We start from the raw sequence: 22101 nt of genomic DNA on the forward strand, positions 1-22101 counted from the left end.
AGGGGGGCTTCCCGCGTAGGCACTGCCTCCCCACGCGCTGCCCAATTTCTGGGGGTGTCACACTAAACCGTGGTGATGTCACACTGGCTGGGCTGACATTTTACAGGTGGACCCCTTCCCGCCACCAAGCACCTTTAGATCACCGCGGGTCGGTGGGGAAGGGTCGGGGAACCGGCCCCCGCCCTGGGCCCATGCTGGCTCCCCGCGGAGGCCCCCGCGGAGGCCCCCGGCCCCCCGTCGCGCTAGTACGATAGGCCGCCCTGGTCCGCCGGCGCCCGGGCACTTCCGCCTCAGTAGGTGTCATGGCGCGGGGCGGGTGAACAGTTCCCGCGGGGCGGGGCCGGCCGGATGGGGCGGCCGCTCGGCGCTCAGCTCGTCGGGTCTGGCGACAACGGCGGCTGCGGAGTGAGGGGCCCGGCGGTGGCCCCGGACGGCAGCGGGAGGCCGAGGCGGGAGCGCGCGGGGCTGAGGCTGCGGCGACGGCGGCCAGGGCCCGGGCGGCGGGGCGAGCGGGGGGCTGAGGGGGCTCCCCCCGCGGGACGGGCGCGGGGACGGCTCCGGGGGGCGGGGGCCGGGGCCCGGGCCGGCTCGCGCGGGGGGTATGATGACCCGGCGGCGGGGCCCCGGATCTCGTCTCCTCCGCCACCTCCTCCTCACGGCAGCCCCAGCTCGCGGCTGAGAACCAGACACACCGGCGGTGAGTCGGCGCGGGCGGGAAGGGTCCTGGGCCGGGAGCGACTCCGCTCCGCTCCCTGAGGGGGACCGGCCCGGCCGCGGGCTCTCCGGGGCGCCTGGCCTGCGGGGGACGCCTCTCTGGGGGCCCCCACCCGGGACCGGGCGCCGGCTCCTGCGGCCCGGCCGCTCTCGGCCGCGGAGGGGATTGCGTCCCCTGGAAAGAGGGGAGGCTCCGGGCTTGTTTTCGGGGCAACTCCCCCTGCCTCCTGCCACTTCTTTCCTGGGCGTGTTGTTGTCCTCAAATGACAGGGGGCCGCCTTGCGTCTCCTCACCCGGCCGGTTTTTTCCCGGCTGTCGTGGCAGGTTCCCGGTTGTGTGGCTGGTGCGTGTGCATTTCGCGGCGCGGCCGATCGCCGCCGTGGTGGTCATCTGTGCCGGCTGGGACCTGGAAGCGGTGTCTGGAAAGGTCGGCGGCGGCGGGGTGGGTGTGGAGCTTGCCTGTCCTCCCCGCGGATGGTGTTGAGTCGTTGCGTTTGTCGTTTGTAATGACGGGGGGACGCCGTGGGACCAGCCCACCGAATGTATGTATCTGTGCGAGGCAGATCTAGAGGTCTGGCTCAGAGGGAAACTTTTGCTGTCTGTTGTCACTGTCCCAAAGCTTTCGTTTAAGAAAAAAATAAAAAGGGTGAGGAAACAACCAAAACTCTTGGGTAAGGCCCACACTGTTCTCCGGTCTCTGGGAAAGAGGCCCTTTTTGTTCCTAGCAACCAAGACCTGGAGTTCGGTCTCCAGGAGCGCTGATCTGACCTCCAGTTTGTTGTGACAATCCGGGAGCACAGGCTGTGTTTATGCTGGGCGCGCTTTCTTTCCTGTTTAGGTGGGGGAAGGGAGGAGGGACTGGAGAAGGGGAAAAACAACCCCAAGCTCTAGTATGTCTTTCCCCCACTTAAACTACTGGCCCAGTTGTAGATGGACCCATTTTGAGGCAGCCCTAGATGCTTGCTTTGGGAATTTTCAGTAATTGCATCAAAATATTCATTTCAACTATATCCCTTTCTGCCCAATATGTCTTTTATCTTGTTAGTTTCCTAGTAACTCTGATGAAAACAGCAGTGTGGCTTCCTGCTCCTGATGAAGTGAGGTTAAATTAAGTGGCTGATGCCCTCAGCAAAACCTACAATTTTGCTCTTGTTTGTGTAAAGCTATTTTTGATTCTTGGTTTGCAGTTTTTTGTTTTGTTTTGTTTTTTTTGGTGTATTTTTTTTTTTCTAAGATTACAGAGGATGCAAATTATTACCAGCTTTTTTCACATATAGGTCTAGAAACCCGAGTGCGGGAAGGACAAGCTTGAGTCTGGCGCCTTAGACCACTCGGCCATCTTGACAAACCACATATAGGTCTAAAGCTTTCTGTAAAACATTTAAAAAAAATCTAGCAAGTCATTTTACCTAATGGTTGTTATTCAGCTGGTGATTTGGGATCTTTACATGTAATTACCTCAGGGTTCTGTGTTATAATACTGGTATGATGGTATGATGAAGGATATCATTGACCGTAAGATACTGTTCCTGGCTTGAAGGATATTTTGGTAAAGTACTTGTGGTTGGAACTAGAGGCAGCCAAGCCACTAAAGCATCAGATGATTAAAATGGTGAATGAGATCTCATAAATATACTGGCTCTGGTTAGTAAGTAGGACTTTTGCTGATGACGTTTTCATGAACAGTTTACCCTAATTTTGGACCTTGTAGTTTTATGCATTGTAGAGCAAGTTGATTGTTAACTTGAAATTTAAAACGAAACCAGAATTCCTTTCTGAAAGAAAAAAAGATAATCTCAAAATTCACAATTCTCAGGAAAATAGAATTCTTTCATTCTGTGGTTTTGTTTTCTCAGTGGTTGTGTTGGTAGAAATCAGCAAGCCAAACCTGCCTTGTAAACTTCTGACAATTGGAACTTGTGCAAATTTGTTGTTAGTTATAATTGTAACTGGTCCTTTTGTAATTTGAAGTAATTTGTAAACATGAACTTCCTGTTCTGCCCTTTTATTTTCATCTATCCATTATTATTTTTAGTTTTAAAAAAGTTATGGTTATTAATTCCTCTCCAGTTTCTTCCCTTACATTTCATACCATTCTGAACACAAGTCATCAAAATCATTTTCTCTTCAAGTATCACTCAACAATCACTGATTTGCTTTTGATTCTTTTTCTGTTTTTTCCGAATCTCCCAGCTCCCTAACTGCCTTATGTATTTTTATAGAGCATTATTTGGCACTTAAAGAAATTTACATCCTGTTTTATATTTTTCTCTTTCTTTTTTGCGTGTCATATCACCGAAGCAACATTCTAAGCTCTTGGAAGATAGGGAAACTTATGTGTGTTTCTTTCGGATTCAAGGACACCTGGTACAGTGGCTTTCCCAGAGAGCCTAACGAAAAAGAATCAGAAGGCCTGAGTTCTTTGCCAGCATCGCTACTCATTAACTCTGTAAAACTTGTTTGGCTTTCTTGGGTCTCCTTTTTCTCATCTTGGTATTAAGGAGTTTTAGAAAGAGTATTGTGAGGTCTGTTTTGGCTGTAAGAATCCCTGTACTTTTTTGCCGTTGTCTTCTCCAATCAAATACATTTTTTATTCTGATTTTCTCCTAACTCTAAACAGTTTTTCATTTTTCCACATCCCCTGGCATACTGGCAAAAATTATCTCATTCATCTGAAAGAGCCCTTTCCACCTTCCATCTGCCAAATGGTAGTTACCTTGCTTAGGTTCTGTTTTTCTCAGGTCTTTGCTGGCTGATCTAAACAGGGTCCTCTTTTAGTGTCTCTTTCAGATTGAATTGTTTTAATTTGACATTCTCATTATGCTGGGAAGATATAGTTTTCTTTATTTTAAACTTAAGATATAGTTTTCTTTATTTTAAACTTTATAGACTGTCCTGTGCATGTGCTGAGAGTACTTTTTTTTTTTTTTTTAATCAAACACCAAAAGCATCTACTTTGTTTTTTTTTTCTGTTACTCTAGATTTGTCATTCTGAATCTAAGAGAGCTATTGAATTTAGGAAACAATGTCCTACCTAGAAGGAGAGCACCACTCAGCCAGTTTTACCAAAATATTACAAAATTGGTTTAAATGGCTAGAAATTACATAGAATCGTAGAGTTATTTCTTTGTCAGATAACACCACCTGTTTCACACCCTATTTTTGTAAACTAGTTGGGGAACTGGCTTGTTTCACAAGGTTCCATATGAAGGAAGTGCTACAGGAAAGGGGGTGGGGAGCTTTGATTCAAATGATGTCCTTAGGGTTTCAAGCTTATTTTTTCCTCCTGTATCACTATACTTAGAAATAACGTATGTATTGCCTGGCTGGTGTGGCTCACTGGTTGAGCGTCGACCTATGCACCAAGAGGTTGCTGGTTCGATTCTTAGACAGGGCACATGCCCAGGTTGTGGGCCAAATCCCCAGTGAGGGGCATGCAGGAGGTGGCTAATCAATGTTCTCTCTCATCCATGTTTCTCTCTCTCTCCCTCTCCCTCCCTTTCTCTCTCAAATCAATAAAAAAAATAAAAAAAAACTTAAAAAAAAGAAATAATATATGTATTTTTTCTCTCATGTAACAGCCTGAATGTTCCAGGTTGAAGTGAGCATTCCTGACGAGCAGGCGGCTCCACTCTACATGACCATTCAGGGACCCATGTTCTTTCCATTTTGTTGCTCTGCAGTCCCTTGGGTGTGGTTTCATGGTGGAAGCTGGGTGTCCATGAGTTCCTGCTGGTGGAAAGGGAAAGGAACATGAAAGCACCCCCCCCCCCACACACACACATATCACTTCCTATTGGAGAGGGACTGGGTACCATAGTCTAGCCTGGGATAAAGGAGAGAGGAGATTTTTATCCCAACCAACAACCTGTGCCACACTGAAAAAGTGAGCTGTAAGAGGAGACAAAAAGGATAAATATAAGTTAGAAAAAAGGAGGCCAAGGGAAAAACGAAGTTTAGAGAGTGAATATGATGTGTGAAGGAACTAGGTCAGGAGAAGGCAAGGCCTACTGTAAGAACACAGAGAAATTTAGTACTTCTGTAAGAGAGAGTACCGAGGGAAAGGGTAAATGAAATGAGGCTACAAAACTAATCAGGGTCCAGATCTTACAAGGCCTGGAGATCCCAGCTACAGGTTTTGGGTTTTTATCTGAAGGTTTTAAGTGGGAGACAGATAACGCATTTTTGTGAGGTGAAGAATGAATTGGGAGAAAGAAGCATAAAAAGGAGTCTTGAGAGTTCAGTTTGGGACAGACAGGTTAGTCTATTGAAGTAAGTCCAGAATTGTGCAGTAGGGGTAGAGAAAAATGGGTGGAGTAGAGAGATGGTGTCTGGTGAAATAATTTTCTTGCCAAACTTGTCTTGCTTTATTTTTACAAAACATACATTCTTGTTTACCTACTTTAATGATATGAATGCTTTTTATCTGTCATGTGCTAGAGAATATGTACATCTGGGTACACGTCAGCTGAGGACAAGTGCTAGAAGAAGAAATCAATACACAGTACTGATTTTAGGTTATTTAGGTGACCAATTGTTAAATTATATCAAAGAGGCAACGATGACACTAAGCAAAAGCAGTAGGAATATATTATTGGTGTGTCAGGGAAAAGATGGAAGTTACTGAAGACTAAGGTCAGAACACTGAAAAATAATTACCTTGGTTTTATACCAAGTTGTTCCATTCCTAGTTATAATATTTGAATGATTTATAATAAGATTATCCATCTGCAGTGAGTGTGGGGCATCCAATAAATGCTGTTGACCATTGCAGGGAGTGGGGATGGGGGGGCTATTAATTTTCCTGTTTTTGAAAGCCTTGGATTCTAGCAAGACTCAGTTCTCTTTTTAGTAGTACAAGTATGAGTAGCCTTTTGCCTTTTAGTTCTAGGTCAGGATTAATGCAGTGGGCGAATTTGTCATATTTAGATAATTAAATCCTTGGAAAGTCAGGTTTGAAATGAAAAGAATAGTTGCCTGGCCATTGTGGTTCAGTGGTTGAGCATTGATCCATGCACCAACAGATTGCCAGTTCGATTCCCGGTCAGGGCACATGCCGAGGTTGTGGGCCTGGTCCCCGATGGGGGGCATGCAGGAGGCGGCCAGTCGATGTTCTCTCTCATTGATGTTTCTATCTCTTTCCCTCTGCCTTCCTTTCTCTCTAAAAATCAATAAAAGAAAAAAAAAGTAGTTTATTCCTGGAGTTGAGGTGCAACATTTTCAGGAAGTCAGAAATAACTTCTAGTTTATTGGGAGCTATTCTCATGTAAGTTGAAAATATCTGTACTGTAGTTAAAGTTTTGGGGAATTTTTGACTGCACAGGGGATCTGGTACCCCTAACCTCCACATTGTTCAAGGATCACTTGTCATTTCCTTAACAGCGTCGTCTGATACCTCTGGTGTTAATTCTGTTCCATATTTTTTCTTTGGGAGATTCTCAACCTGGGAAGAAAATTGCCTCCCCATTTGCAAAGGCAAATTTAGTGGAACATAGTATCTTTATACTGTGTCTAGAAATGGCTCTTTTTAGTTGGATTTCGGAGTGTTACATAAGTAAGAGTGTTGATTTTTGTAGGCAACTTTGTTTCTGTATTCTCTCCTTGCACTGGTTGAGGTCAGCATGAGTCTCAGCCACACTGTGAGAGTCCTGGTGGCATGATATTGACTTAAGTGTACTGTACACCCTGGCTGTGGGGGAGGGCCAGTGAAATTCTGGGTTGTTCTTTTCCTGTGGGTGGACTGAAGTTTGTTTTACTGAATAAGAATTATATTCATTTATATATTTAAACTTTCAGAAAAGTTTTCTAGAACTTGTGGCTTTTGCAGTGCTGAATGTGAAGATTTGAGACCATCACTATCTGTTATTTTGTTTATTGGTGAAAAGTTGTCAGTAACATTATTCTGGTAAATGCAGTATTTTTAAAAAGTGTCTAGTTATGAACATCCTGTAAAAAAATTGCTATTACATTTTATGAATTCTTTTCAGTATTATTTTAAGCCCCCAAATTTAGACATAGCTACAAATTGCAAATTTTATATCCCAATTCTTTTACTAAATACTTTTAGGCACACAAGGGTTGTACTCATGTTTTTTTGATAGATTGTTAAAATTAGTAGCTCAACAGATATACAATGGAAAACAAATTTACTTCCTTTCTTCTTCAAAATGGGCTCAATTTTATGATGACAAATATTTTTGCATGTATTTTAATAGGTAAATTTTGTAAAGGCACTACTACATGGTTTCAGATTTTTCTTTTATTATAATTTGGTATTATGTCAATGATATTGGTAGAACAAATCGACTTGTAAATTCATAACCTTGGAGTTAAACTGCACTGACCAGCCTTTAATTTACACTTTTTTCCTTTCAAGATTCATATAAATTATGGAAACTCTTGTTTGAAGTAAATCCAGACCAAATTTTTAGAAACTGAAGGCTGAGGATTTGTTTGTTCCAGCTGTCTAGTCCAGTGCAGATGGGTTTTATTCGTGTTCAGGCACGAAGAAATGTACACATTGCTTTTTTATTTTCTGTAACATCCTTTGTCATGCTTCCTTCCTTTCTAGTTATGTGTTTATTCTCTTATGACTAGTAAAATTATACTATGTGTATTGGAGTGGAGACTTCCCCCATTTTTCTAGGACTGCACAAATAAAAGGGAGGGACACTGAAAACCAAAACAAGCAATTTGAAAATCCTGCAGTTTAATGTGAATGGTAGGGAGTAGTTATGCCTTTGGTAGGCAGGAGTCACATCACCCAACATATACTGACTGTCTGTAAATTGCCAGAGTTGGTAGGTTCTGCTAATATGAGTAAAGAACAAGGAATAAGACAGATGTGGTACCTGCTCTTATGGAACTTAAACTGCCCTTAGGGAATGTAGTCAATAATTTCAAGTTATAAGGAGGAACAGGGTACTGTGTGTGTGTGTGTGTGTGTGTGTGTGTGTGTGTGTGTGAACAGTTTTCCCAGCAGAAAATCTATGTTGAATTAGAAGGGCAGTATAGCTAGAATGGAAGAATCAAGAATCAAGGTGGGGAGACAGTGGAAGACAGCAGCCATATTTTTGGAGAGCTTTTTAAAGCTGGTTGAGGATTTTGGACTTTATCCCCAAAGCACTATAGCAACCTGGGAGGAAGGAGGAAGGAGAAGATTTTGCAGTCATTTGATTTGCATAAGACTCCCCCACCCTACCCACATTCAAAATTCAAGATTAGTTTGGAGACTACTGGACATTTGAATGAACTAGAGTGGTTTCAATAGGGGTAGAGAAAAATGGCTGATTTGAGATACACTTGGGAGGTAGAATTGAAGATTTGGTTATAGATTAGATATGGGGGATAAGGGAGATGAATGAGTCAGGACAATAATAGTAAATGAGTTCCAGGCACTATTACAAGTTTTAGATCTTTAAATTCATACAATAACCCCACGAAGTAGGTATTGCTATCAGTATTTTATAGGTGAGGAAACAGACTCATTGACTCCCTGATTTTTGCCTTGAGGTGTTGGGTGTATGGTGGTATCTCATAATTGAGATAGAAAACCGGTGGAGGCATGTAAGTTTAATTTTGGACATACTGAATTTGAAGTGTCTGTAGATATCCAGGTTGCTGTGTTTGAGTGGTTATTTAGAAGTAAGAATTTGGGGACCCTGGCCCAGTAAGTAGCTTAGTTGGTTAGAGTGTCCTCCCAATATGCCAAAGTTGGGTGTGATCCCTGGTCAGGGCACATATAGGAGTCAACCAATGAATGCATAAGATGGATGGAACAACAGAACTCTCCTTCTCTCTCTCTAAAATCAATAAAATAAAATAAAAAAATAAGAATTTGGGGCTCAAGATAGAGAAGTCTGGGTTAGAGAGAGAGATTTGAGAATCTTTTGCAAATGACTAATCTTGGGAAGTAGTTATTGAAAGGAGGAAAAGTTTGGAGCAACAGAAGAGGAATTAGTATAGAGCCCCAAGGCATCTGAAGGCTATATTGTTGCGAAGGGAGAAGAGAAATATGAAATGGCTTGTATGCCATGTCAAATATTTGGACTTTATTCTGAAAGTACTAACTTTGGGATTAGTTTTTGGGTTTACTGAAAACCTGAGGTATCAATGGGACATTCAGGGACAGAAAGGTGGGCTATCCTTATGCCCTTTCCCCTTATTTTTTTTTTTAGAATAACATCCTGCCCTGGCCAGTTTGGCTCAGCAGTTAGAGCGTCAGCCCATGGACCGAAGGGTTGTGTGTTCGATTTCTGGGCAAGGGCATGTACCTGGGTTGCAGGTTCCATCCCTGGCCCTGGTTGGGTTCAGGCAACCAATTGATGTGTCTCTCTCACATCCATGTTTCTCTCTCCCTCTCTCCCTCTCCTCTACTCTATCTGAGAAGCAATGGAAAAATATCCTCAGGTGAGGGGAAAAAGAATACAGTCGTCCCTTGCCACTTCGCACTTGGACTTTCGCGGCTTCACTCTATCGTGGTTTTTTCAAATATAGCATAGTATGTATATAAATAAAGAATCCTACTTCACAGAAATTCATTTATCACAGTAGAGTATGGAACTGATTAACCATTGATAAACAGGGCCGACTGTAACTCCCATTGTTCTTCAGAAGATCCTCTCCAGGCTTTGTATCATTCTAATTACTTTCTTCTGGTCAGTTTATCAATGGTCCACTTACTATGTAGTGGATAGATCTAGACACTATTTTATGCATGATCTGAGCAGAATGGATAGCCTTTACATTATCTGCCACGTTCTGGCCACTATTTCGGTGAATATAGTTCAAGATTGAATTAGCCTTTTACATGAGGGGAACATTATAACATAATCTTTCTCTTACCAATTGAAGGTGTTTTTCATATATTTTAATGCTAAACTTTGTATCTCTTTTTCTTGTGCTTTGTACTAGTCATATATTGGACCTAAGTAGTCTATATTTGTGTTAAATTTAATCTGCTGGGTTTGCCTTATGCTTTCTACCCTACGGTCATCTTTCTGGACCTGTTATTTACTAATATTACGTATCCTGCCCAAATTTGGCTCATCTGTGAATTTTATAGGTATGCCATCTATGTCTAAATTTAAATAATTGATTAAAAAGTTAAACAGGGCAGGAATGAAGTCAGAGTTGTGAAATGAGCTCTGTAGCCACAGGGCCTGGGTTTGAATGATAACGCTGTCTTTCACTTAATAGCTATGTTATTTTGGACAAATTACTTGAACCACTCTATGCCTTAGTTTCTTCATCTGTAAAATGGAAATGATAGTATCTGTTTCAAAGGTTGTGATAAGAATTAAATGAGGAATGCATGTGAAGTGCTTAGACTACTACTTGGAACATAGTAAGTGATAATCGTCTAAACTATTACTATGTTATTATTTTATAAACCATTGTAGATGTTTATACTCCTTTAACATTATGTCCTATTATTGCTGAGTTTTGAAGAGTGTTTAAGGATGTGTAAGTAGATCGAAAAGTTTATTCTTCTATAACAGGAAACATATTTTGGAAAATGAATAAAATAAAACCCAACCAGATATGTTTACTGGTGGTTTTCTAAACAAAAAGTTTTCTGATATACTAATTGAGGGGTTGTATAAAATTGAGGGTCTGATTCTTCCTCTCTCTTGATAATAGGTATGGCATCACAGCTGCAGGTGTTTTCCCCCCCATCAGTGTCGTCGAGTGCCTTCTGCAGTGCGAAGAAACTGAAAATAGAGCCCTCTGGCTGGGATGTTTCTGGACAGAGCAGCAACGACAAATATTATACCCACAGCAAAACCCTCCCAGCCACACAAGGGCAAGCCAACTCCTCTCACCAGGTAGCAAATTTCAACATCCCTGCTTATGACCAGGGCCTTCTCCTCCCAGCCCCTGCCGTGGAGCATATTGTTGTAACAGCCGCCGACAGCTCAGCCAGTGCTGCTACATCAACCTTCCAAAGCAGCCAGACCCTGACTCACAGGAGCAACGTTTCCTTGCTTGAGCCATATCAAAAATGCGGATTGAAAAGAAAAAGTGAGGAAGTTGACAGCAACGGTAGTGTGCAAATCATAGAAGAACATCCCCCTCTCATGCTGCAAAACAGGACTGTGGTGGGTGCTGCTGCCACGACCACCACTGTGACCACAAAGAGTAGCAGTTCCAGCGGAGAAGGGGATTACCAGCTGGTACAGCATGAGATTCTTTGCTCTATGACCAATAGCTATGAAGTCTTGGAGTTCCTAGGCCGGGGAACATTTGGACAGGTGGCTAAGTGCTGGAAGCGGAGCACCAAGGAAATTGTGGCTATTAAAATCTTGAAGAACCACCCCTCTTATGCCAGACAAGGACAGATTGAAGTGAGCATCCTTTCCCGCCTAAGCAGTGAAAATGCTGATGAGTATAATTTTGTCCGTTCTTATGAGTGCTTTCAGCATAAGAATCATACCTGCCTTGTGTTTGAGATGCTGGAGCAGAATTTATATGATTTTCTAAAGCAGAACAAGTTTAGTCCACTGCCACTCAAATACATCAGACCAATATTGCAGCAGGTGGCCACAGCCCTGATGAAGCTCAAGAGCCTTGGTCTGATTCACGCCGACCTTAAGCCAGAAAATATAATGCTGGTCGATCCAGTGCGCCAACCCTACCGAGTGAAGGTCATTGACTTTGGTTCTGCTAGTCACGTTTCCAAGGCTGTGTGCTCAACCTACTTACAGTCACGTTACTACAGGCAAGTGGTCAATGCTAAAAAGTTTATCTTAGACTCGAGATCTGTCTTTATATTTAATATATGTTATATAAGGTTACGTATAACAATGCATTTATTTATAGATTCCAAGATAGAAACAGGATAATGTTTTAGTTAGAGTGTGTGGCATTCCTATAAGTAACATTATTTTATATCTGAAATCTTATTTAACACTAGAAAAGTTAGTTTTCTGATTCTGAAGGTTGTTCCTAGTTGAATTATGTAGTTGATCTTTGAACAACATGGTGGTTAGGGGGAACCTGCGTGTAACTTTTTATTCCCCCAAAACTTAAATTGTTCTTCAGTATCTGTGGGAGATTAATTCTAGGACCCTGCAGATACCAAAATTCACAGGTGCTCAAGTTCCCTATATAAAATTGTATAGATCAGTGCATACAGTTGACCCTCTACACCTGCAGCTCCCAGTCTCAGAAAATAGTACAGATATTTACTGAAAAAAAGTCTTGCATAAAAGTAGACCCTTGCAGTTTAAACCCTTGTTTAAGGGTCAACTGTATTAGCATCTGGTTTTTCTTTAGTATCATTACACTTAATTTTTCCATTTTAAAGTTTCTCTACATATATAAAAATACTCATTTATTTGTAATGAATTTGGACATATGCTGCTATTTTTTCTAAGTTTATATCCTAGCAGATGAGATGCCTTGGGAATAATTCCAGGTTTAACTCTAACAACATTTTATTCTTTTACATTTTCTGTCTTACATAACAGAGGGGATTGGATTAGATGATTGCTAAAGTCTCTTCCTGTTTTAACATCCTCTGTAATACTTTGCTAACTTACTTGGTTATCCTACAATGTTCTTCACTCAAATGAAGTGCTGGTATATACAGGGGTGGGCACAAGTAGGATTATCGTTGTGAGTATGAAAAACACAGAATTTATGCTTGTGCATTATTTATTGTATTATTTTCCAAATGGGCAACTGTAAACCTACTTTTGCCCACCCCTGTACAATTCTGTCTGTACTATAATCAAGGAGCATTACTGAAAGAAGAGAGGAAAGTCTTTTAAACTGAGTTTTTATTTTTCAATACCTCATTTATTCATGTAGTTACTGTGATAAAATTTACCTAACAAGTAGTTTACCATTTTAATAATTTTAAGTGTACATTTCAGTGTTATTAAATAAATTTGTAGTGTTGTGTAACCATCACTACTATCTATTCCCAAAATTTTTTCAGTACCCAAAACAGTAACTGTTAAGCAGTAAGTCCACCTTTCCCTCCCACCCTTGTTAACTTCTGTTTGACTCTCTGTCTGTGGATTTGCCTATTCTAAATAATGCATATAAGTGGAATCATACAGTGTTTGTCTTTGTATCTAGCTTATTTCACTTAGCATAATGTTTTTAAGGTTAATCCATACTATAACATGTATCAGAATTTCATTCCTTTTCATGACTGAATAATATTCCATTGCATGTATGTACTACATTTTGTTTATCCATTCGTTGATGGACACTTGGTTGTTTTCACATTTTTGGCTGTTATGAATAATGCTGTGATAAATGTTGATATTCAGTTGCTTAAGTCTCTGTTTTCAATTCTTTTCTTTAAGATTTTTTTTTATCCTCACCCGAGGACATTTTTGCATTCATGTTTAGATAGAGTGGGAGGGTGAGAGGGAGGAAGAAAGAGAGAGAAACATCTATGTGAGAGACACATTGACTGGTTGCCACCCACATGACCCCAACCGGGGTGGGGACAAACTGCAACCGAGGTACGTGCCCTTAGCAGAAACTGAACCTGGGTCTCTCTGGACCACAGGCTGATGCTCTAACCGCTGAGCCAAACTGGCCAGGGCTCTTTTTTAAGATTTTTAAGATTGAATTTTAGAGAGACAGAAAAGGAGAGGGAGGGAGAGAGAAACATTGATATGAGAGCAACACATCAATTGGCTGCCTCCTGCACGCCCCTACAGGGCATCAAGCTCAAAACCCAGGCATGTGCCCTGACCAGGAATCAAACCAGCAACCTTCTTGGACAACACCCAGCCAATTGAGCCACACTGGCCAGGACTGTTTTTAGTTCTTTTGGGTATATAGCTGGAAGTAGAATGGGTGGATCATATGGTAATTCTGTGTTCAACTTTTTGAGGAACCGCCAAACTGTTTTCCACAGCTGCTACATATTTTACATTCCCACCAGAAGTGTATAATAAGGATTTTAATTTCTCCACATCCTCACTAACACTTGTTATTTTCTGTTTAATTTTTTTTATAATAGTCATCCTTATGTGTATGAAACAATACTTCATTATGGTTTTGATTTGCATTTCCCAAATGATTAATAATGTTGAACATTTTTTTTCATGTACTTGTTGGCCATCTGTATATCTTTTTTGGAGAAATGTCTTTTAAGTCTTTTATCCATTATTGAATTGCTTTTTTGTTGTTGTTGAATTGTAAGAGTTCTTTGTATATCCTTTATCAGATATATGATTTGCAATTTTTTTTCTTCTATCCATGGGGTTGACTTTTCACTGTTTTTTGTTACTCCTTACCCAAGGATATTTTTTCCATTGATTTTTTATTTATTTATTTGAGATAGATGGAAGGAGGGGGGAAGAGAGAGAGAGAGAGAAAGAAACATTGATGTGAGAGAGACACATCAGTTGGTTGCCTCCTGCACTACCCTGACCAGGGCCAGGGATCAAACCTGCAACCCAGGCACATGCCCTTGACCAGAAATTGAACTCATGACCCTTTGGTCTGAGGGACGATGCTCTAACCACTGAACCACTCTGGCCAGGGTAACTTTCCACTCTCTTTTTGCACAAAAATTTTAAAGTGTAGTGGAGTCTAATTTGTCTGTTTTTTCTCTTGTCCTTGTGTTTTTGGTATAACATCCAAGAAATCACTGCCAAACCAATGTTTTGAAGCTTTTCCCCTGTGTTTTTTTTCCTAACAATTTTATAATTTTAGCTCTTATATTTAGGTCTTTGATCCATTTTGGGTTAATTTTTTGTATGGTATAAGGTAAGGGTCCAGTTTTGTTCTTTTGCATATGGATATTCAGTTTTCCCAGCACCATTTGATGAAAAGGCTATCCTTTCTCCATTGAGTTGTCTTGACACTCTTGTCAAAATCCTTTGAGGATTTATTTCTGGGCTCTCTATTCCATTCCATTGGTCTATATGTCTATCTTTATATCAGTACCACACTGTTTGGATTACTTGTAGCTTTGTAGTAGGTTTTGAAATCAGAAAGTAGGTGACCTCCAGCTTAATTCTCTTTCAAGATTGTTCCAACTATCTCAAGGAGTCCCTCAAGATCCATATTAATTTTTGGATGGGTTTTTCTATTTTCTGCAAAAACCTATTGATTTATTTAAAAAATTTTTCCATTCACTGATTTTTTTCAATAAGGATTGCACTGAATCTGTAAATCACTTTGGTTAGTATTGACATCTTAACAATATTGTCTTCCAGTCATCTATTTTTCATTTTTCTTTTATAGTTTTATAAAACTATGAGATTTCTTACCTGAGTGAGATTGAGTAAAGAAATTCCTAGAGCCTTTGGTTTCTGGTTTCATGCTGTAGGCAACTTGGCTCATTTTGAGAATCTCACCTTCATTTATTTATTCATGACTTGGGAGAGTTAGGTTCCAATTACTTTTGCTTCTAATAGTCTCCTTTGAGCAATCCCACCACACACACACACACACACACACACACACACACTTACAGGTGCACTGAAGAGTTCAGTTCTGCATCACATTTTGAGCACTTGGGGAAGTAAGGAGAGAACAGCTGAGGGATGAGGGCTGATCAGCTCTTTCTCTCTTGCTCTTTAATCTAGTCAGTGTCTGCAGGTGTTTAACTGTTTGCCTTCCCTGTCAAAGACAAAGTGCATTCTCTTGTGGTGACTGCAGCCATTTTGAGATTGCAAAAGATAGGGCAGTCAAGATAAGAGTTAATTATGAAATAATTTTTTTTTTTTTTCCTCACCCGAGGACATTTTTCCATTTTTTGTTCAGGTAGAGTGGGAGGGAGAGAGAGGAACAGAGAGAGAGAGAGAGAAACATCGATGTGAAAGGAACACATTGAGTGGCTGCCACCCGCACAACCGACCAGGGCCGGGGACAAACTGCAACTGAGGTACGTGCCCTTAGCGGGAACCGAACCCGGGTCTCTCAGGACCGCAGGCCGACGCTCTAACCGCTGAGCCAAACCGGCCAGGGCTGAAATAATTTTTGATGGGGTTAAACAGTTCTGGCTACTTAACTTTCTCTAGCATGAAATTTGAATAATTTTTAGTGTTAGGTTGCTGGTTTTTGCCCCTTTCCTAATCCTTTTAATTTAATTTAAGCTGTCATTTGAGTAATTTGGTTATGTTTTATTTTTATAGAGTATATGATTTTCAAAATTTTAAATCCACTGGTAATTGCTCTTCAACAACATCCTGTAAATCTATTGCATTTAGTTGTTGACTGTATGAGTAATTTTAAATGGAGCTAAGTTTACCCCTAAAAAACAGGAGTTCATTCTGTGTATTACTGAGTAATGATTGTGAATTCTGAGGTTCCATATCCAGGGCTGGACTGTGTTTAGGATGTAACATGAATGTTCTACTGTGTCACAGGAATACTTGATATTGAGCCTAAGGCAAATGGAATAGCAGCTCAGGCATTCCTTCTTCATCATGAGTTTGATCCCATAGTGTCTTCATGTTGCTTTGTTGCCTTACTAGAATCCTTTAAGTCATCACTCTCTTTTCAGAAAACCTCTGTGAAATTCTTTTGGCCAGAGAAGCATTCTGGCTCCAAGGCTGCCTTCCTCTTACCCTCGTTTTTAGTTTACATTGCTTCATCTTGCTGATAACATGCCAAACTATTATCAGTTGACATAAATTTTTGCCACCATGTTGTCTCTGTTGGCCAGGGGCATGGCTAAGTAACTCAGGCAATGGAAATAATACACTTTATTTCCTGGCCCACTGTAAATGTTGACTAATTTCAAGAGAAGTTGCTGTCTTTGGGGTTTGAGTTTTAGGCACAAAGGTTTCCATGCTTATAAGCTCAGTGCTTTAACATTCTGAACAAACTAGCTGGCCTTCGTTTAAAGCTGAGCTCACTTTATTTATGGAAGGACAAGGTCTAGAGAAGGAAAGCACATTTTCACTTTATCCTAGACAAACAAACTATCCGGTTTTATCTGACAGTGAAACTACAGTTTCATCTAAGCCACAATGCAGGAAGTTTGACTTTATGTAATATCTCTGATCTAGTAAGTTTGATGCCTCTGCAACAGGCAAGAAGAAACAAGTGTGTTCATAAAAATGAGCGGAGAATAATTGCTGTTAAATGACCCACCTCAGCTTGCTCTGGGTTCCAGTAAAATAAAGCTTTACAACCTTGGAGGAATTCTTCAATTTGAAGGTGGGAAATCAAAAGGCAGGGATTCCTATTTCTACCACCTGGTTATAGTAATTAGAGCCTGTTTAGTATTTGTTCTTTAAGGATGGTATGTATCTTCAAAGAGGAGACCTCCATGTCCAACTTAACGCCATTTTTCTGCTAAAGTGAATATTGCCAGTTTTGTTTTTTTGCCCCCTTCTTTCCTGTGCTTTAGTAGGTAATCTTTTTTACTGCCCAGCTGTTAGAATGTCAGAGCTGGAAAGGGACCTAGGAGAGTAATTATCTAATTCAGCCTCCTTATTTTACAGATGAAGTAGAACCATAATTTCAGTGTCTAGAGTTTATATTAAGAAATTGAGAAATGATGGGGGCCAAGTGGACAGATGATAACAGTAATGAAAATCAAAATATTACCAAGAATTATAATCTGAATTCAGAGTTTAAGACATTTAGCCTTTAGAGATGAACATGCTCCAAATGATTCCTTTCTGTTTGCTTCTTAGAGTTTAGGTAAGTCTAACATATCTAGGAGTAATGATAGTGAAAATCCCTCAATATACTGAACAGCCTTATTTTTATTTTATTTTTACTGCTTTCATTTTCTTTTTCTTTTGATACCTTTTTGTATGGTAGATGGTAGAGTTACTATTTTGAGTGAGCTTTTGCTGGAAATCCTTAGCTACTTTTATTACTCCAGAAGCATGGTGAAACCAAATGGAAAAACTGACTCCAGCCAATCTTCAGGGTTTTTTTGTTTGTTTGTTTAATAGGGCTTGGGGGCTGGAATTGTGTTTTTCTTAATTTTTCTGAAAGTTTAAGTTTTACCACATATTATTGTTACCTTTTTAAAGAAGTAAGTTATTGAGTGCCTGGCCTTCTCCATGACCTCTTTGGGCTTTCAGATGTCTTCCTGGTATAGTGGGAATAGCAGAATCAATCTGCTCTCTTCAATTGATGCTCAGGAATGTTTTAAGCCCAGTTTTTGCTTTGGCACAATGCCATTTGCATTCTCCCTGCCAGCTATTTTTGGCACTGTCATGAATTTAGGAATTAATGATTCTACTCACTGAAAGTAAAATTTTGTTCCTTTTCAATTTTAGAAAAGCTTTTATGTTTCTGGGTCCTTTTATCCTCTAGTTTATTAATGCTATCAAACTTGTGCTGTCTTAAAAACACGCCATATTGGTTGGGATTTAATTGAACTCTGAAATTCCATTAGTAATGTGGCTCTAGCCACCTGCAACAGGAATATCACTTCTGTTGTTTCTTTGGCTAACAAAACCACAGTTCACATCAAATGGTACAAAAACAGTCTGTTAGTGGTTCCACCCATAGCTGTCACAGTGTGAGTCTCAACAGGTCTGGATCTTTTGCTGTTTCTCTACAAGATCAGGAAAGCTTCTAGACCCTCAAGGAGTCCTCTAATTTACCCTGTTTTCAAGAAAATTACTTGGGGAGGATATTCTTATTTAGGGAAATACCTTTATATCCTCCCTCACTCAAACGTTGCCCCTTGCCTCCCTTCACATACACATAAAAAGCACGCATTACTTGAAAGTAAAGTTTGGGAAACCTAGGCACTCTGTGAGGAGACATGGTCTGTTAGATGGTTCCTAAACGAGAGCTCTTCTTTTCCATTTATCTCCCATTAAATGAGGGGTCTGAATCTGGTGTTTACAGATTCAAATGATGGCTTGTAAGAAGGAAAGGAAGTTATTTGGAGAAGGTACTAAAGTGTTTAAGAGCTCAGAACTTGGTTCAAGACTGCCTGGACTTCATCATATAGTAATTTTGTGGCCTTAGGCAACTTAAACTCTCAGTGCCTAGTTTCTTCATATGTAAAATGCAAATGATACCTTATTACATAGAATCTAAGATACTATTGATTATAAGGTGAAACATTATTTATGTACCAATGAGAAAGTAAAAACACTGCCATTAAATTAAAATATACTATCAAGCCCTGGCTGGTATGGCTCAGTGGGTTGGGCGTTGTTCCATGCACCAAAAGGTTGCCAGTTTGATTTCTGGTCAGGGCACATGCCCAGGTTTTGGGCTCAATCCCCAGTAGGGGGTGTGCTGGAGGCAGCTGATCTATGTGTTGCTCTCACATCTACGTTTCTCTCTCCCCCTCTCCCTCCCTCTCTCTCTAAAAAATTCAATAACAAATCTTTTAAAAAACTAAAATAAAATATGCCATTGTTTGCAAGAATCACTCAAGTTTCAGAGATGTTAAAATGTAAAAATATTTGCATCTTAGAATTGATGACTTAACAGTAATAGTACCCACTCTCATAGGATTGTTATTTTTTTTGTTTTGTGTTTTGTTTTTTATCCTCACTTGAGGACATTTTTGCATTTTCAGACAGAGCGGGAGGGAGAGAGGGAGGAAGAAACAGAGAGAAACATCGATGTGAGAGAGACACATTGACTGGTTGCCACCCACACGACCCCAACCGGGGCTGGGGACAAACTGCAACTGAGGTACATGCCCTTAGCAGGAACCAAACTCGGAACTCTCTGGTCCGCGGGCCGATGCTCTAACCACCGAACCAAACCGGCCAGGGCCTTCATAGGATTGTTATAAGGATTAAATGACTCCACATTGATAAAGAACTTGGAATAGTGCATGGCACATAGTAAGTACTATGTTAAGTGTCATCTATTCGTAGTGTTACCTATTATTATCATTCCCTTTCTGAACCCATTTATTTATCTCTTAAGTTTAGTCACACTTTGAAGAATGCCACATGCCTTGGCTGGTTTGGCTCAGCGTTAGAGTGTCAGCCCGCGGACCAAAGAGTCGTGGGTTTGATTCCAGTCAAGGGCACGTACCTCGGTTGTGGTTCATCTCTGGCCCTGGTCGGGGTTGTACAGGAGGCAGCTAGTCGATGTGTCCCTTTCATGTCAATGTGTCTCTCTCTCTCCCTTTCTCTCCCCCTTCCTCCCTCCCATTCTATCTGAGGATGAGTGGAAAAATACCCTAAGGTGAGGATTAAAAAAAGAAAAATGCCATGGTGCCCAGCCAATGTGGCTCAGTGGTTGAGCATTGACTCATGCACCAAGAGGTCACCGGATTGATTCCCAGACAGGGCACTTGCCTGGTTTGATCCAATTAATGTTTATCTCTCATTGATGTTTCTCTCCATCTTTCATTCTCTCTCTCTCAGATAAATAAAAATATATTTTTTAAATGCCATGGCATACCACCATGCCAAATAGTTTTTTATAGATGGGTATGTACTTACCTTTTACTTAATTAGTGACAATATAATATACTCGACTCCAGAGCTAGACTGCCAGGATTCAAATTCTAGCTCCTGCCACTTATTATGTGATTATGTGATTCTGGGCAAATTACTTAATATATTTGCTTCAGTTTCCTCCTCTATAAATGAGGATAACAGTTTTCCTTGGATATGTTCATATATGTAAAGCTCTAAGTTTATGGGACTGCCTTAGTCTTCTCTTTAAGGTTCCCTGGAGTTAGGTTTCTCACTTGGAGCATTAAGGGAAATGCGTATTTCTAAAAGTATACAAAGAACTCAAAGTTTTAAAATAATGATAATGAAATAATAACAGTTATTGTTATATCTAATACTTGTATAGTACTTTACATGTGCCAGGTACAAGAGTCTTACTGTACAAGACCTTTGATATTTATTATTATTAATTGCTTATTTAATTAAACCTTATAGCAGGTACTCTTGTCTTCATTTTATGAATGAGGAACCTGAATTGCTGCTAAATAATGGAACTGAGGATGTGAACCCAGATAGGCTGGCCCTAGAGTCCATGCTGTCAACCACTGTGTCTCTTCAGAAGGCGTTTCTGTCACAAAGAGGGCTTTATTGACCAAGCCATTGAATTGGTTTTTCCATAATTAAAAAGGTGCTAAGGATAAAAAGAATAACTCTACAATTCCTTATTCGTGATTTTAAAATTCAGAAAGCTCTACAAACAAAATGTTTTTCTGAGTTTGGTGTAAAGTCATTGATTGGCAAGACCTGACTTGAAGCAGTGTAAGGCTATTGAAAGTCTTTATTTAACTGACTTAGTATGACTGCTCATATGTTTTGTTGCAGAAATAGCTATGTGTTTGATTCTGAGTGCTTTCATAAACTCCTTTGGGGTTGTTATGCAATATGTAGTATGTTCACGATTGTCCCTTTCTGAAATTCAAAAAATTCTGAATTCCAAAACACATCTGGCCCCAAGAGTTTCGAATGACAGATTTTATACCAAAGATTGTTTTTAATTTCATTAAATCAATGTATCTGTAGTTGATACTAAAACAGAACTTAGTCAACACTGTTCATTTTCCCAAATAGCATGTATCTTTTTAATCTATATTTTTGTTTTTGCTAGAGCCCCCGAAATTATTCTTGGATTACCATTTTGTGAAGCTATTGATATGTGGTCATTGGGCTGTGTGATAGCTGAATTGTTCCTGGGATGGCCTCTTTATCCTGGTGCTTCAGAATATGATCAGGTAAGAGTGTTTCTTAAATGGAAACAGAAAGCAAGTAGCTGCTAGTGAAATAGAGTCTAGAGGAAGAGAAGTACTAGTGAAGTATTTGGATAGTAGGGTAAGAGTAGTCCATTTAGAAAGAATTTTTTTGAAGAAGAGAATTTTCTCTACCTGCTTTTTAGTCTGAAGTTATGTTAGCAATTCTACAATTAAAAAGGGGTTTTATTTTATATTAAGTTAGATTGATGCTTTTCCAGATCTGTAATGATTTATTAGAGTATTAAATCTAGTTTAACTAAGACATCTTGTGAGTTAAGATATGAAAATAAAGTAAGGATGAGGAATTGGGATTTTAAGAGTGAACTTTGGCTCACTCACACCTGTTACTTCCTTCTATCCAAGACACACATCGAAGTAGTGCTCTCTATGTACTGAAACACTTTGGGCCCCAGAGGCTGGGATGTATAGTGGGTTTCTTTAAAATTGGATTTAGGAGGGAAATCATAGGACTTGAAAGGTGTTGCAATAAATGGCCTATGTCTCAAACATACAAGCTTTAGAAGATACACTACATTTCCTAAGAAGCTCGTCCTCAGGGGAACAGTTTTGCCATGGAATTAAATTGCGAATTTTTATTTTTATTTTTTTAAAAGAAGTGGTCTTACCATTTATGCTTTAAGCTATTTGAGGCAGTGACTGTTTCCTTCTACCAGTGTAGGCAAATGAGGTTTAGGGGGAGGGCGTTGTTTTGTTTTCTTTCTTTCTTTTTTTTTTTTTGAAATAAATGGTTATTT

At 40.2% G+C, this 22101-nt stretch overlaps 1 protein-coding gene across 8 annotated transcripts in view; it reads left to right on the plus strand.

The window, feature by feature from the left end:
* The first annotated feature begins 576 nt into the window (after positions 1 to 576).
* HIPK1 (homeodomain interacting protein kinase 1) overlaps positions 577 to 22101 on the plus strand; it is a 53213-nt gene continuing 31688 nt past the window's right edge. For 5 of the 8 annotated variants that reach the window (XM_036272297.1, XM_036272300.1, XM_036272302.1 and 2 more), the window contains exons 1-3: positions 577 to 697; positions 10357 to 11434; positions 21205 to 21328. In XM_036272297.1, the coding sequence (XP_036128190.1) occupies positions 10359 to 11434; positions 21205 to 21328 (1200 nt within the window). In that variant the 5' untranslated portion in view covers positions 577 to 697; positions 10357 to 10358. Of the gene's footprint in view, positions 698 to 1166; positions 1257 to 10356; positions 11435 to 20534; positions 20728 to 21204; positions 21329 to 22101 lie in introns of those variants that run through there. The other 3 variants (XM_036272298.1, XM_036272303.1, XM_036272304.1) reach the window with 3 other exon arrangements.

The sequence above is a fragment of the Molossus molossus genome, unplaced genomic scaffold (genome assembly GCF_014108415.1).
Source record: "Molossus molossus isolate mMolMol1 unplaced genomic scaffold, mMolMol1.p scaffold_m16_p_20, whole genome shotgun sequence".
NCBI classification, from domain to species: domain Eukaryota; kingdom Metazoa; phylum Chordata; class Mammalia; order Chiroptera; family Molossidae; genus Molossus; species Molossus molossus.